Source organism: Boleophthalmus pectinirostris, unplaced genomic scaffold, assembly GCF_026225935.1.
Source record: "Boleophthalmus pectinirostris isolate CB_2022bp ecotype Guang Dong unplaced genomic scaffold, ASM2622593v1 HiC_scaffold_19, whole genome shotgun sequence".
Lineage (NCBI taxonomy): Eukaryota > Metazoa > Chordata > Actinopteri > Gobiiformes > Gobiidae > Boleophthalmus > Boleophthalmus pectinirostris.
In genome coordinates, this window is record NW_026571140.1 from 44739676 (window position 1) to 44754987 (window position 15312).

Genomic DNA, 15312 nt, shown 5'->3' on the forward strand with positions numbered 1-15312 from the left:
CAGGTCTAAACCACCAGGACTCTAAACCAGGTCTAAACTAAACCAGGACTAAACCAGGTCTAAACCAGGACTAAACCAGGACTAAACCGGTCTAAACCAGGTAAACCAGGTCTAAACCAGGTCTAAACCAGGTAAACCAGGAAACCAGGTCTAAACCAGGTCTAAACCAGGTCTAAACCAGGTCTAAACCAGGTCTAAACCAGGTCTAAACCAGGACTAAACCAGGAACTAAACCAGGAAACCAGGTCTAAACCAGGTAAACCAGGTCTAAACCAGGTCTAAACCAGGAAACTAAACCAGGTCTAAACCAGGTCTAAACCAGGAAAACCAGGTAAACCAGGTCTAAACCAGGACTAAACCAGGTCTAAACCAGGTCTAAACTAAACCAGGTCTAAACCAGGTAAACCAGGTAAACCAGGAAACCAGGTCTAAACCAGGTAAACTAAACCAGGACTAAACCAGGAAACTAAAAGGAAACTAAACAGGTCTAAACCAGGTAAACTAAACCAGGTAAACTAAACCAGGTCTAAAACAGGACTAAACCAGGTCTAAACCAGGTCTAAACCAGGACTAAACCAGGTCTAAACCAGGTCTAAACCAGGTCTAAACCAGGTAAACCAGGAAACCAGGTCTAAACCAGGTAAACCAGGTCTAAACCAGGACTAAACCAGGTCTAAACCAGGTCTAAACCAGGTCTACTAAACCAGGTCTAAACAGGTAAACCAGGTCTAAACCAGTAAACCAGGTCTAAACCAGGTCTAAACCAGGTAAACCAGGTCTAAACCAGGACTAAACCAGGTCTAAACCAGGTCTACTAAACCAGGTCTAAACCAGGACTAAACCAGGTCTACTAAACCAGGACTAAACCAGGAAACCAGGTAAACCAGGTCTAAACCAGGAAACTAAACCAGGTCTAAACCAGGTCTAAACCAGGAAACCAGGTCTACTAAACCAGGACTAAACTAAACCACCAGGTAAACCAAAAACCAGGTCTAAACCAGGACTAAACCAGGACCTTTTTTCTTTGATTTGTTGTAGTTTTCTGAGTCGTGTCTGTGACTCTGGGATCAGGTGAACTTTGTGTTTATGGTGTAAAAGTTATTTTCTTTTCTTTTTTCTTTTTTTCTTTTTTTTTTTAGTTTTTTTTTACTCATGTTCTCACTTGTAATAAAAAGACTAAATTAATTTTCCGAAACCCACTGGGACGAGGACGTTTTCTCGAAAAAAATCTCGACGCTCCGGCTCCGGATTTGTGACGCTGCAGTTTCCGCTCAGCACCACGGAGAGCTCCCCCTCGCACACACGCAGACCTTCACACAGCGGGACCCTCGCACACACGCAGACCTTCACACAGCGGGACCCTCGCACACACGCAGACCTTCACACAGCGGGACCCTCGCACACACGCAGACCTTCACACAGCTGGAGAACATCACTGCACATCCGTTCTTCTCTCCCACCAGAACAACTCCGAGTCTGAAAGTCTGAAAGTGATTCCTCGTTCACCCGACACGAAACGCAGCAGAGTTTTACCAGTTAGTCCTGGTTTAGTCCTGGTTTAGTCCTGGTTTAGACCTGGTTTAGTCCTGGTTTAGACCTGGTTTAGACCTGGTTTAGACCTGGTTTAGTCCTGGTTTAGACCTGGTTTAGATCTGGTTTAGTCCTGGTTTAGACCTGGTTTAGACCTGGTTTAGACCTGGTTTAGTCCTGGTTTAGTCCTGGTTTAGTCCTGGTTTAGACCTGGTTTAGTCCTGGTTTAGTCCTGGTTTAGACCTGGTTTAGTCCTGGTTTAGACCTGGTTTAGTCCTGGTTTAGTCCTGGTTTAGTCCTGGTTTAGACCTGGTTTAGTCCTGGTTTAGACCTGGTTTAGACCCTGGTTTAGTCCTGGTTTAGACCTGGTTTAGACCTGGTTTAGTCCTGGTTTAGTCCTGGTTTAGACCTGGTTTTAGTCCTGGTTCTAGTCCTGGTTTAGTCCTGGTTTAGACCTGGTTTAGACCTGGTTTAGTCCTGGTTTAGTCCTGGTTTAGTCCTGGTTTAGTTCCTGGTTTAGTCCTGGTTTAGACCTGGTTTAGACCCTGGTTTAGACCTGGTTTAGTCCTGGTTTAGACCTGGTTTAGATCCTGGTTTAGTCCTGGTTTAGACCTGGTTTAGACCTGGTTTAGTCCTGGTTTAGTCCTGGTTTAGTCCTGGTTTAGTCCTGGTTTAGACCTGGTTTAGTCCTGGTTTTAGACCTGGTTTAGTCCTGGTTTAGTCCTGGTTTAGTCCTGGTTTAGACCTGGTTTAGTCCTGGTTTAGACCTGGTTTAGACCTGGTTTAGTCCTGGTTTAGACCTGGTTTAGACCTGGTTTAGTCCTGTTTTAGTCCTGGTTTAGACCTGGTTTAGTCCTGGTTCTAGTCCTGGTTTAGTCCTGGTTTAGACCTGGTTTAGACCTGGTTTAGTCCTGGTTCTAGTCCTGGTTTAGTCCTGGTTTAGACCTGGTTTAGTCCTGGTTTAGACCTGGTTTAGTCCTGGTTTAGACCTGGTTTAGACCTGGTTTAGACCTGGTTTAGTCCTGGTTTAGTCCTGGTTTAGTCCTGGTTTAGATCTGGTTTAGTCCTGGTTTAGTCCTGGTTTAAACCTGGTTTAGATCTGGTTTAGATCTGGTTTAGTCCTGGTTTAGATCTGGTTTAGACCTGGTTTAGTCCTGGTTTAGTTCTGGTTTAGACCTGGTTTAGTCCTGGTTTAGACCTGGTTTAGACCTGGTTTAGTCCTGGTTTAGACCTGGTTTAGTCCTGGTTTAGACCTGGTTTAGTCCTGTTTTAGTCCTGGTTTAGACCTGGTTTAGTCCTGGTTCTAGTCCTGGTTTAGTCCTGGTTTAAGACCTGGTTTAGACTGGTTTAGTCCTGGTTCTAGTCCTGGTTTAGTCCTGGTTTAGACCTGGTTTAGTCCTGGTTTAGACCTGGTTTAGTCCTGGTTTAGACCTGGTTTAGACCTGGTTTAGACCTGGTTTAGACCTGGTTTAGTCCTGGTTTAGTCCTGGTTTAGTCCTGGTTTAGTCCTGGTTTAAACCTGGTTTAGATCTGGTTTAGATCTGGTTTAGTCCTGGTTTAGATCTGGTTTAGACCTGGTTTAGTCCTGGTTTAGTTCTGGTTTAGACCTGGTTTAGTCCTGGTTTAGACCTGGTTTAGTCCTGGTTTAGATCTGGTTTAGACCTGGTTTAGTCCTGGTTTAGATCTGGTTTAGTACTGGTTTAGTCCTGGTGTAAACCTGGTTTAGATCTGGTTTAGTCCTGGTTTAGATCTGGTTTAGACCTGGTTTAGTCCTGGTTTAGTTCTGGTTTAGTCCTGGTTTAGACCTGGTTTAGTCCTGGTTTAGACCTGGTTTAGACCTGGTTTAGACCTGGTTTAGTCCTGGTTTAGTCCTGGTTTAGACCTGGTTTAGACCTGGTTTAGTCCTGGTTTAGACCTGGTTTAGACCTGGTTTACCTGGTTTAGACCTGGTTTAGACCTGGTTTAGTCCTGGTTTAGACCTGGTTTAGACCTGGTTTAGACCTGGTTTAGTCCTGGTTTAGACCTGGTTTAGATCTGGTTTAGTCCTGGTTTAGTCCTGGTTTAGATCTGATTTAGTCCTGGTTTAGTCCTGGTTTAAACCTGGTTTAGATCTGGTTTAGTCCTGGTTTAGATCTGGTTTAGTCCTGGTTTAGTCCTGGTTTAGTTCTGGTTTAGTCCTGGTTTAGATCTGGTTTAGTCCTGGTTTAGTCCTGGTTTAGATCTGGTTTAGTTCTGGTTTAGTTCTGGTTTAGACCTGGTTTAGTCCTGGTTTAGACCTGGTTTAGACCTGGTTTAGTCCTGGTTTAGATCTGGTTTAGTTCTGGTTTAGTTCTGGTTTAGACCTGGTTTAGTCCTGGTTTAGTCCTGGTTTAGTCCTGGTTTAGATCTGGTTTAGACCTGGTTTAGTCCTGGTTTAGTCCTGGTTTAGATCTGGTTTAGTCCTGGTTTAGACCTGGTTTAGTCCTGGTTTAGACCTGGTTTAGACCTGGTTTAGACCTGGTTTAGTCCTGGTTTAGTCCTGGTTTAGTCCTGGTTTAGTCCTGGTTTAGTCCTGGTTTAGTTGGTTTAACCTGGTTTAGATCCTGGTTTAGATCTGGTTTAGTCCTGGTTTAGATCTGGTTTAGACCTGGTTTTAGTCCTGGTTTAGTCCTGGTTTAGTCCTGGTTTAGATCTGGTTTAGACCTGGTTTATCCTGGTTTAGTCCCTGGTTTAGACCTGGTTTAGACCTGGTTTAGTCCTGGTTTAGTCCTGGTTTAGACCTGGTTTAGACCCTGGTTTAGACCTGGTTTAGTCCTGGTTTAGTCCTGGTTTAGACCTGGTTTAGACCTGGTTTTAGTCCTGGTTTATACCTGGTTTAGGTCCTGGTTTAGTCCTGGTTTAGTCCTGGTTTAGACTGGTTTAGACCTGGTTTAGTCCTGGTTTAGTCCTGGTTTAGATCTGGTTTAGAAGTCTGGTTTAGTCCTGGTTTAGATCCTGGTTTAGTCCTGGTTTAGTCTGGTTTAGTAGTCTGGTTTAGTCCTGGTTTAGTCCCTGGTTTAGATCTGGTTTAGTCCTGGTTTAGTCCTGGTTTAGTCTGGTTTTAGTCCTGGTTTAGTCCTGGTTTAGTCCTGGTTTAGTCCTGGTTTAGTCCTGGTTTAGTCCTGGTTTAGACCTGGTTTAGTCCTGGTTTAGAGTCCCTGGTTTAGTTCCTGGTTTAGTCCTGGTTTAGATCTGGTTTAGTCCTGGTTTAGAGTCCTGGTTTAGTCCTGGTTTAGTCCTGGTTTAGACCTGGTTTAGGTCCTGGTTTAGTCCTGGTTTAGACCTGGTTTAGTCCTGGTTTAGTCCTGGTTTAGTCCTGTTTAGACCTGGTTTAGTCCTGGTTTAGTCCTGGTTTAGTCTGGTTTAGTCTGGTTTAGTCCTGGTTTTAGTCCTGGTTTAGTCCTGGTTTAGATCTGGTTTAGGTCCTGGTTTAGTCCCTGGTTTAGTCCTGGTTTAGTCCTGGTTTAGTCCTGGTTTAGGGTTTAGACCTGGTTTAGTCCTGGTTTAGTCCTGGTTTAGTCTGGTTTAGTCCTGGTTTAGTCCTGGTTTAGTCCTGGTTTAGACCTGGTTTAGTCCTGGTTTAGTCCTGGTTTAGATCTGGTTTAGGTCCTGGTTTAGTCCTGGTTTAGTCCTGGTTTAGTCCTGGTTTAGTCCTGGTTTAGACCTGGTTTAGTCCTGGTTTAGTCCTGGTTTAGATCTGGTTTAGACCTGGTTTAGTCCTGGTTTAGTCCTGGTTTAGTCCTGGTTTTTAGTCCTGGTTTAGTTGGTTTGTCCTGGTTTTAGTCCTGGTTTAGTTTGGTTTAGATCCTGGTTTAGTCCTGGTTTAGTCCTGGTTTAGACCTGGTTTAGTCCTGGTTTAGTCCTGGTTTAGACCTGGTTTAGACCTGGTTTAGACCTGGTTTAGACCTGGTTTAGTCCTGGTTTAGTTCTGGTTTAGATCTGGTTTAGTCCTGGTTTAGTCCTGGTTTAGACCTGGTTTAGTCCTGGTTTAGTCCTGGTTTAAGATCTGGTTTAGTCCTGGTTTAGTCCTGGTTTAGTCCTGGTTTAGTCCTGGTTTAGACCTGGTTTAGACCTGGTTTAGACCTGGTTTAGTCCTGGTTTCCTGGTTTAGTTCTGGTTTAGATCTGGTTTAGTCCTGGTTTAGTCCTGGTTTAGATCTGGTTTAGTCCTGGTTTAGTCCTGGTTTAGACCTGGTTTAGTCCTGGTTTAGTTCTGGTTTAGATCTGGTTTAGTCCTGGTTTAGTCCTGGTTTAGATCTGGTTTGGTCCTGGTTTAGACCTGGTTTAGTCCTGGTTTAGTCCTGGTTTAGTCCTGGTTTACCTGGTTCACCTTAGTTCAGTTACATCCATATCAACTAAACGGCTAAATAAAAACTATCCCGGGTTTGTTTTATTTAGTCTTTGTTTAACTGATCACATTCACACAGTTACTTTAAATTCATTTTATTTGGTTTTATCCCTTCATTTCTGTTTAAACTCACCACCTTCACCTGTGACTCCACATGGTCTGGGAACAACAGAGGGGGCGTGTCCTTTGGCAGCCATATTTATAGGCTCGGGGAGGTGTTGGCCCCGACCATGTGGGGGGAAGCCTCGGAAATGGTTCTTTGTTTTATCAAATGGGTTATTAGAGTTTTGGTTTCAGTGTGTCTAGTTAAGTTGGACACTGTTCAGTTTAAAAGGGGGATTAGGCTTCAGAAGATAATTGAAGGCAGCACCAGTAAGGAAAGGAAACTGCTACAGTTTTCCCCGTAAGTTGGTGTGAACCCAGGGGGAGGGGCTTCCTCTCTGGGGGTGTATAAGTAGAGGCAGTTTAATCAGTAGGAGGTCGTCACCATCAGTGCAGCCAGGTGCCTGTGGGTATTTTCATTTGTTGCATTATTTTCTGTTGCTTTTGTTTAGTTAAGCACAGTTCTTTTTTGTAAATATGTGTATAATTTTGCCCACGACTTGGAAGGATCCAATAAAGAACTTTGCACTGGACTCTCATTTTGACCACTTGGGCCAGCTTCCCCACAAATTATTTTTGTTATGAATTTTAGTTTCTGAAATTTTAAGTGTACATTTTCAAAGTGTATAAAATTCAATATTAAAAACACAAATATTTCCAAGTCTTCAAATTCAGCAGTCAAAATTCAGAGTGTAAAATTCGCAACAAAACAATTCGCAGGAAAGATCCGAGATGTCAAGGCCTAAGCAATCGATCCAAAGTTATTAACAAACAGGAAATGGTGCAGTGAAGTGATCTGATTGGTCAGAATTACCCTCATCAAAACCTCATCTGTTTGATTGGTTAAATGTAAACCCCGCCCACAGATGAGAACAGCCAATAGGAAACCGCCTCTGTCCTCCTCGCTCACATGATCGATTGCTTCTGCCTTGGCGTCTTGGATCTTTGCTGTGAAATTTTTCACTGCGAAATTTTACACTCTGAATTTCGACTGTTGAATTTCAGGGCTTGAAAAAATCTTCGGTGTGTTCTGTTTTGAATTTAAAACATACACACAAGTAAACTTCAAATTTCAGCAACTAAAATTCAGAATAAAAGTCATTCAAACATCTTTTTTTTAGAGTTAAAACATTCAAAATGATAAATTCAGTGGTATTGAAAATTCAAAATCTGATGGAACAAATTCTCTTCCATAAGTTGAGTTGTTTTATTTATGAATGACAAGAAGGAAATATGTTTTATTTCTTATATTTTACAGTTAAATTATTATTTATGTAATCAGTAACACTTTATAACTACACCTTATTTAGCCTTAATAAAGCATGAACAAAGGCTTAATTAATAATGAACAAAGACTTAATTTATAATGATTCACGTTCAGTAACTATTTAATTACTACCTTAATTAGCACTTGCACTTAATTTGCCTGTGCTGTAAATAGTTACTCATAATTATTTCATACTTAATTACTCATGAACTAACCATTTGAGCATTTATTAATCATTAATAAGCCATGAGAGAATGATTTACTAATAACACACAATGATCATTCAGGCAGCTGTTCTCTGTTAAGACTTTTTGAGAGCTTTTCTAAAGTGAAGACTAATTATCCTCTCTTAAACATTTACTAAGCGTGAATCATTATTAATTAAGTCTTTGTTCATTATTAATTAAGTCTTTATTCATGCTTTATTAAGGCTAAATCAAGTTTTTTATTGTCGTCTTAAACGTGGCAGAAGTGTTTTGTTGTTGTTACACTTCAGTAAAAAAAGACCTTGTGGAGTTTGTCAGATTTGTTTTTGCTGGACTTCTTGGGGAGTTCTTTTTCCTGTACACACATCGAGATCTAACAAAATATATCCACATATATATTTTGCTCCGTATGGCCCAGTCCTGGTTCTCACCCAGCGGGAGCACGTCTTTGTCTTTACACACACATTTACACCACGGGTCAAAAGTTTTAAAACAACCTAATTTTTCCAGTTATTTATTGTAATTCAAGTCGTGTAAGTCCAATGAGTCGCTCGAAATGGAGAAAAGTTAAAAACTGAACAGGCAGAGGATTAAAAAAAAAAAAGATAATAGAACAAAACACAAGTCCAAGCTCTGCCCAAACCACCTCAGCTGAGTCCAGATACTGACCAGTTTCGGTGCTGATCAAAGTCGTCCGGCAAGTTGTTCTGGGGACTGTGTAATAAAGTGTTTTTCTTCTCAAAACAATCTGTGTTCAAAAGAGTGACACATTTGCACCACAAAACCATCATCAAATAAAAAGTCAGACTCATTATCGCTTGGCACTATTTTCTCTCCGTTTGTATCACTACGAATCCATCACTTTGTTCAGGTGTTTGTCAGTGTTTACATGCTCAGACACGCGACGTGAGAGAGCGAACATGAGACTAGAGACATAAGGATATAAACTTGTGTAAGATACATAAGAATATATCCAAAACATGATGCAAACTCTTGATTCTCCAGGCTGGAACAACTAAAACCTGTGTGAATCTCCTCACACATTTCACCGTTTTCCTGTCACGGACTTTGCGCTGAGGAAACTTTGGCTTCAACGTGGAAACCAAACCAGGTAAGAAGGAAGAAGTGCAGCTGTGTTTACAAGAGAACAGACTCAAGAATCAGCAGCAAATCACTCAGTGTCACATCACCAGTCAAACTTCTACAAAACGTAACTTTATAAGAGGCTTTGCACCGTCACGTGTCGCCATGGCAACAGTACCTACACCGCCATGACACCGGATTGTGTATTTGGTTGTTCTAGACCACAGGTGTCAAACACACGGCCCAGGGGCCAGATCCGGCCCTCCAAGACCTTTAATCTGGCCCTCGGCTGATTTTCTACTAAAATATTTGAATGATATTTTCTATTAAAATGGTGTTAATTTTCTGTGGTGTTTATCACAGCAGCGTCTCCAGCGTCTCTGTACGTGGCCCCTCCCACCAGAACAGCACAAATGAAGACTTGTCTCTTTCCAAACGCTCTTAAAGGACGATCGTTTTGACTGTTGACCGTGACACCCTCATCAGAAAAATGTCCAACATGAGAAAAGTGGAGCCGAGTGCAGGATTTTACAACAAAAATGGACTTATTCCTGTTTACAGACAAGTTCATGTTCAAACTTTGTGTTGAAATTGTATTTTTCTTAAAGTTTCAGGTTGTTCATAATATTATAATATTTTGTTAAAGAAAGAGTTCATCAATTAAAAAAGATTTCTGTAATAGATTTGTGTTTCTCTGCACAAATATTTGAACTTCTTGTTATTTTTGGGGTTTTTATGACATGAGTTTTCTGATCCGGACACTTTGGATCAAAGTCGGTTGGACACGACCCCCGGAACAAAATGAGTTTGACTCTCCTGATGTAGAAGCTCTGAAAAGGATAAAACGATTCGTTTCTTCACTGTTCCTCTGGAAATGACTCATCAGGATCAAACAAGGGAATTATCGAAAAAAAAAAGACGGGAATTATGTCTAGTGAACATAAACCACGAAGAGATTTCCTATGGTCCCATCAAGACTCACGTCACTTTCATCAAGGTGTTTTCTATTTAAATTGTTTCATAGTTTATTTCATGAGAGAAGCACAGTGCGATAATGAGGTCTGACGTTATATTTGACGATGGTTTTGTGACGCAAATGTTTCACTCTTTTGAACACAGATTGTTTTGAGAAGAAAAACACTTTATTTTAATGTCCCCAGCGAACTTGCCAGACGACTTTCATCAGCACCGAAAACAGTCAGTATCTGGACTCGCCGGACGCTGTCGGGGTGAGTCAGTGTTGACGCACGACGCTGCTCACGGGGACGACACACAGATCCATGTCATAAAACTCAAACCATCCCTTTAAACCTGTCGAGCTGAAGACTGAAGAGTGAAGCAACCGACAAGTGCCAGACATTTATCAAACTTCTGCAACAGACTCGGGGAGAACTTTCTCAACAAAAAGAACGAGGCACGAGTGAGTTCAGCTGTTAGATCTGACAAAGGTCGACAGTTTAGAAAATATTTTGGTCAAACAGGAAAATGGAAAAAACAGGGAGAAACTGGAGAAAGTGCGGTGTTGTCAAACTTTTGACCGTAGTGTGTAATGTTGTCGAAAAGTAAAAGCACTCACCCAGCGCGAGCATGTCTTTGTCTTTGCACTCGAGCGTGTTCCAGTCGTTCCGGCACGTGGCCCACGGCAGAGTCCCCTTCAACGAAGCGAACAGGTAGTACAGAGTCCAGCACATTATAATGTTATAGTAAATGGCAATCAAGACAGATATAATCAACATGGCAATCCCGCAACCTACAATATAAAGACAACCACAAGAGGGCGTTACTGACGAGCAGAGACACACACAAACACACAAGGGGGCGGCACGGAGCACATGGGGCCGACGCACACGGGGCCGACGCACACAGGGCCGACGCACACGACACACACACTAAACACCAGCACCTTCACAATAATAAAAATAAAAATAAAATAATAATAATAATAATAATAATAATAATAATACTGTTATCAATTAAAAAATAAAAAATAATAATAATAATACCTATAGTAAAAATAAATACAAATAAAAATAATACTGTTATAAGCCTGAATACAATTTGTAAAAAAAATATATATAAAAAATAAATAAAATAAACTAGTAATAATAATAATAATAATAATAATAATAATAATAATAATAATAATAAGAGAGTATTTCCAAACATTAAACACACTTTTGTAATGTTTCTGTTTGTGCAGCGTCTCTGAGTTTAAATAAGATCCGTAAAAATAAAATGTCTTTTATTATTAAACTGAACTAAATCCAGCTTTCTTTCTTCAATTCTACAGCTTTAAGTGTGTGCCGATACCGATATCGGCCGATACCAGAGGCTGAAAACAGCGTCTGTTTCCTTTAGACTAAAATAAAATCTCCTCATGTGTCTAAAGTTTCTCTGAGGAAAACACAAAAGAATTTTGTACAAATAAAACTCAAATATTCAGAGACTTTCTGGGCCAAGAACGACCAGGAAAGAATCGTCTAAATACATCGATTTTTACACAAACAAAAGTCCAAGGTTTGGACTCACGCTCTCATTTGGTGATTTTTTTTTTTTTTATGTATTTAATTTATTTTTATTATTTTCCACATTTCAGACACAAACAGAAGAGCACACGTGTGTGAAGTGAGAAATATGGAATTATAAAGCAAAGAAAAAAGTGAAGTAACTCTACTAAATATTTGTTTATATTTTATATTCAAATCCTCAAAGTCTCCACACTTTGTTCTTCCAAAAGTATTTAGTACAGCTTATTTTTTGTTGTTGTTTTTTTGTCTTTATTACATAATTCCGTCTCTCTGATTCGTATATTTAATGTTTTTTATTTGTGTCTAAAATGTAGAAAATGGGAAACAGAGAAAAGAAAAACCCTGAGTCCAAACTTCACTTTAACTCAATCTGTGGAAGCCAAAATTGGACCCCAGTATCGTATCGGTCACCAGTATCATACGGGTTTGTCCCACCATGACCCCTGCCCCCTGCCCCCGGGTGTGTGCGTCTGCCCCGCTCCCCTCCGGCTCCGGGCCCCCTCACAGGTCCAGGGCAGATTACCTTGCAGCGCCGGGATGCACTTCCACACGGAGACGGGCCCCTGACTCGCGAACTGTCCCAGAGAAACCTCCAGCAGGAAGATCGGGATCCCGGCGATTCCCAACATGGTCAGGTACGGGATGAGGAAGGCCCCTGGAGCCCGAGGGACAGAGACACAGTGTGAACGTCAGGAACAACAACGTCAGGAACAACGTCGGGAACAACAACGTCAGGAACAACGTCAGGAACAACAACGTCGGGAACAACGTCAGGAACAACAACGTCAGGAACAACAACGTCAGGGAACAACAACGTCAGAACAACAACGTCAGGGAACAACAACGTCAGGAACAACAACGTCAGGAACAACAACGTCAGCAACAACAACGTCAGGAACAACAACGTCAGGAACAACAACGTCAGGAACAACAACGTCAGGAACAACAACGTCGGGAACAACGTCAGGAACAACAACGTCAGGAACAACAACGTCAGGAACAACAAACAACAACGTCGGGAACAACAACGTCGGGAACAACGTCAGGAACAACAACGTCAGAACAACAACGTCAGGAACAACGTCAGGGAACAACAACGTCAACAACAACAACAACGTCAGGAACAACAACAACGTCAGTCAAACAAACAACGTCGGAACAACGTCAGGAACAACAACGTCGGAACAACAACGTCGGGAACAACGTCGGGAACAACAACGTCAGGAACAACAACGTCGGGAACAACGTCAGGAACAACAACGTCGGGAACAACGTCAGGAACAACGTCAACAACAACGTCAGGAACAACGTCAGGAACAACAACGTCAGGAACAACAACGTCAGGAACAACAACGTCAGGAACAACGTCAGGAACAACAACGTCAGGAACAACAACGTCAGTCAAGGGAACAACAACAACAACGTCAGGAACAACAACGTCGGGAACAACAACAACAACGTCGGGAACAACGTCGGGAACAACAACGTCGGGAACAACAACGTCGGGAACAACAACGTCGGGAACAACGTCAGGAACAACAACGTCGGGAACAACAACAACAACGTCAGGAACAACAACGTCAAACAACGTCAGGAACAACAACGTCAGGAACAACGTCAGGAACAACAACGTCGGGAACAACGTCAGGAACAACGTCAGAACAACAACGTCAGGAACAACAACGTCAGGAACAACAACGTCAGGAACAACGTCAGGAACAACAACGTCAGGAACAACGTCGGGAACAACAACGTCGGGAACAACAACGTCGGGAACAACAACGTCAGGAACAACAACGTCGGGAACAACAACATCGGGAACAACAACGTCGGGAACAACAACGTCGGGAACAACGTCAACAACAACGTCGGGAACAACAACAACAACGTCGGAACAACAACGTCGGGAACATCAAACAACAACGTCGGAACAACAACGTCAGGAACAACAACGTCAGGGAACAACGTCGGAACAACGTCACAACAACAACACAACGTCGGAACAACAACGTCAACAACAACAACGTCAGGAACAAACAACAACGTCAGGAACAACGTCAACAACAACAACGTCGGAACAACAACGTCGGAACAACAACAACGTCAGGAACAACGTCAGGAACAACGTCGGGAACAACAACGTCGGGAACAACGTCAGGAACAACGTCAACAACAATCGTCAGGAACAACAACGAACAACGTCGGGAACAACGTCAACGTCAGGAACAACAACGTCGGGTCAACAACGTCAGGAACAACAACGTCAGGAACAACAACGTCGGGAACAACGTCGGGAACAACAACGTCAAGGAACAACAACGTCAAACAACAAACTGTCGGGAACAACAACGTCGGAACAACGTCGGAACAACGTCGGGAACGTCAACAACGTCGGGAACAACGTCGGAGGAAACAACAACAACGTCAGGAACAACGTCAGGAACAACAACGTCAGGTCGGAACGGAACAACGTCAGGAACAACGTCGGAACAACAACGAACAAACGTCGGAAACAACGTCAAACAACAACGTCGGAAGAACAACAACAACTCGCGGGAACAACAACGTCAACAACAACGGAACAACAACGGAAACAACAACGTCGGGAACAACAACGTCGGGAACAACGTCGGAACACAACAACGTCGGGAACACAACGTCGGGAACAACAACAACAACGTCGGGAACAACAACGTCGGGAACAACGTCAAACAACGTCAACAACAACAACGTCAGGAACAACGTCAACAACAACGTCGGAACAGAGTCGGGAACAACAACGTCGGAACAACAACGTCGGGAACAACAACGTCGGGAACAACGTCGGGAACAACAACAACAACGTCAGGGAACAACAACGTCAACAACAACGTCGGAACAACAACAACGTCGGGAACAACAGTCGGGAAACAACAACGTCAGGAACAACAACGTCAACACAACGTCGAACAACAACGTCGGAACAACACTCGGGAACAACGTCAACAACAATGTCAAATACAAACGTCGGGAGGAACAATCAAAACAACGTCAACAAAACAACGTCGGGAACGTCAGGAACAAAACGTCGGTCGGGAACAAACTCAGTACAACAACACAAAAAAACAATGGGTCTGGTAGAGAATAAAGTCGTAACATTTCGACATTAAAGTCGTAATATTATGAGAATAAAGTCGTTGTCAAAATAAAGTTGTAATATCAGGAGAAAATCAGCTGCTCGTGGAGAATGGAGAATTTGGAGCATTTTGTAAAAGGAGAAGAATCCGTGTATCATTCGTTCATTCGACTGAATCAGGACTAAACCAGGATTAAACCAGGACTAAACCAGGTCCAGAACCAAACCAGAAAGACCAGGATTCAGACCGGGGCCAGACCAGGACTGAAAACGGTTTAGTCCTGGTTTAAGTCACGGAAATGGGAAATGGCGTTTCCATGACTTTAAAATGCAATGCAGGACTGAACCAAGACTGAACCAGGACTGAACCAGGACTGAACCAGGACTAAACTGTTTTAAGTCCTAGTCCTGTTCCCGGTCTCAATCCTGGTCTCAGTTTTGGTCTGATCCCGGTCTCAGTCTTGGTCCCTGACTCAGTCCTTGTCTGGTCCCGGTCTAAGTCCTGGTCTCAGTCCCGGTCTGGTCTCGGACCTCATTTAGTCTTGGTTTAGTCCTGGTTCAGTCCGGAGGCGCAAATAATGAAGGAAATTGTTGTTCGTTTCTATTTTTGGTTTATATTGAAAACAAGGTTCTTCTTCTGCCGCATTTTTCACTTTGACTTTGATTTTATTACAACTTTATTCTGGTAATATTAGAACTTTAATTTAACTTTGACTTTATTCTCGTAAAATTACGACTTTAATGTTGAAATGTTACGACTTTGTTCGTCGTAAGGACGAGTTGAATTTCCTCCTTTCTCGAGTTTTATTTGACGTTTGACTCGTGAACTCTGCAGAAACTCCCGGGTTCCGGTTTGTGACATTTGACCTTTGACCCGTGGCGAGCCCCGCCCCCTCACCTCCGCCGTTCTGGAAGGCGAGGTACGGGAAGCGCCACACGTTCCCGAGCCCCACGGCGTAGCCCACCATCGACAGGATGAAGTCCAGCTTATTGGACCAGTTTCCCCGAGCTTTGTTCTCGTCTCCACCCTCGTCCTCCTCGTCCTCTACCTGCGGACGGACGGAGAGAGAGAGAGAGAGAGAGAGAGAGAGAGAGAGAGAGAGAGAGGAGAGAGAG

General features: G+C 42.7%; 1 protein-coding gene across 1 annotated transcript in view; it reads right to left on the reverse strand.

Annotated features, from left to right (window-relative positions):
• Window positions 1-15312, reverse strand: part of slc6a5 (solute carrier family 6 member 5) — a 48056-nt gene that overhangs the window by 20570 nt on the left and 12174 nt on the right. The window contains exons 3-5 of the mRNA XM_055154387.1: window positions 15095-15245; window positions 11605-11736; window positions 10130-10303 (exon numbers count right to left, since the gene is read on the reverse strand). Coding sequence (XP_055010362.1) covers window positions 10130-10303; window positions 11605-11736; window positions 15095-15245 — 457 coding nt within the window. The remainder of the gene's footprint in view (window positions 1-10129; window positions 10304-11604; window positions 11737-15094; window positions 15246-15312) is intronic.